This window comes from Bison bison, unplaced genomic scaffold, assembly GCF_000754665.1.
Source record: "Bison bison bison isolate TAMUID 2011002044 unplaced genomic scaffold, Bison_UMD1.0 scf7180017864365, whole genome shotgun sequence".
Classification (NCBI taxonomy): Eukaryota; Metazoa; Chordata; class Mammalia; order Artiodactyla; family Bovidae; genus Bison; species Bison bison.
The window spans coordinates 2,337,242-2,337,719 of NW_011494937.1; the positions used below are offsets into that span (position 1 = coordinate 2,337,242).

At 61.7% G+C, this 478-nt stretch overlaps 1 protein-coding gene across 1 annotated transcript in view; it reads right to left on the bottom strand.

The window, feature by feature from the left end:
* Positions 1-478, bottom strand: part of MAST1 (microtubule associated serine/threonine kinase 1) — a 25,033-nt gene that overhangs the window by 18,128 nt on the left and 6,427 nt on the right. The window contains exon 5 of the mRNA XM_010855530.1: positions 7-130. Coding sequence (XP_010853832.1) covers positions 7-130 — 124 coding nt within the window. The remainder of the gene's footprint in view (positions 1-6; positions 131-478) is intronic.

Below are 478 nucleotides of genomic sequence, written 5' to 3' on the forward strand. Positions count from 1 at the left end.
GGGAGGGGCGGCCGCCATCCTCGTCTGTGATGCTCTCGGTGCTGCCGAAGTGTTTGGAGAGGAAATGGAGCTCATCCACGGTGGGCTGGTAGGGCAGCTGGTGCAGACGCTCCTGGGAGGAGCAGGAAGACTGGGGGGAGGGGCAGGGCCGGGGTCAGGTCACCACGGTCCCCCCACAGCTCGGGACCCTGGCCTGGGGCTCCCGCGGCTGGCGGGCCACTGAGCAAGGCCAGAATCTGGACCTGACTTATGATCCTTGGATCCCAAGGCCCAGCTTGGGATTCCTGGCGATAGACAGGGGAGCAGGGACACAGACATGAGTGTGGCCCGAGAGAGCCTGTGAAAACCCAAGTCAAGTCACAGACGCCTCTTCTGTTCAGAACTCTCCAGGGCTCCCACCTTACTCCTGGTGAATGCCTAAGTCCTCTCCATAGCCCACAAGGTCTTTTCAAGATCTAACCCTGTCTGCCACCACCTC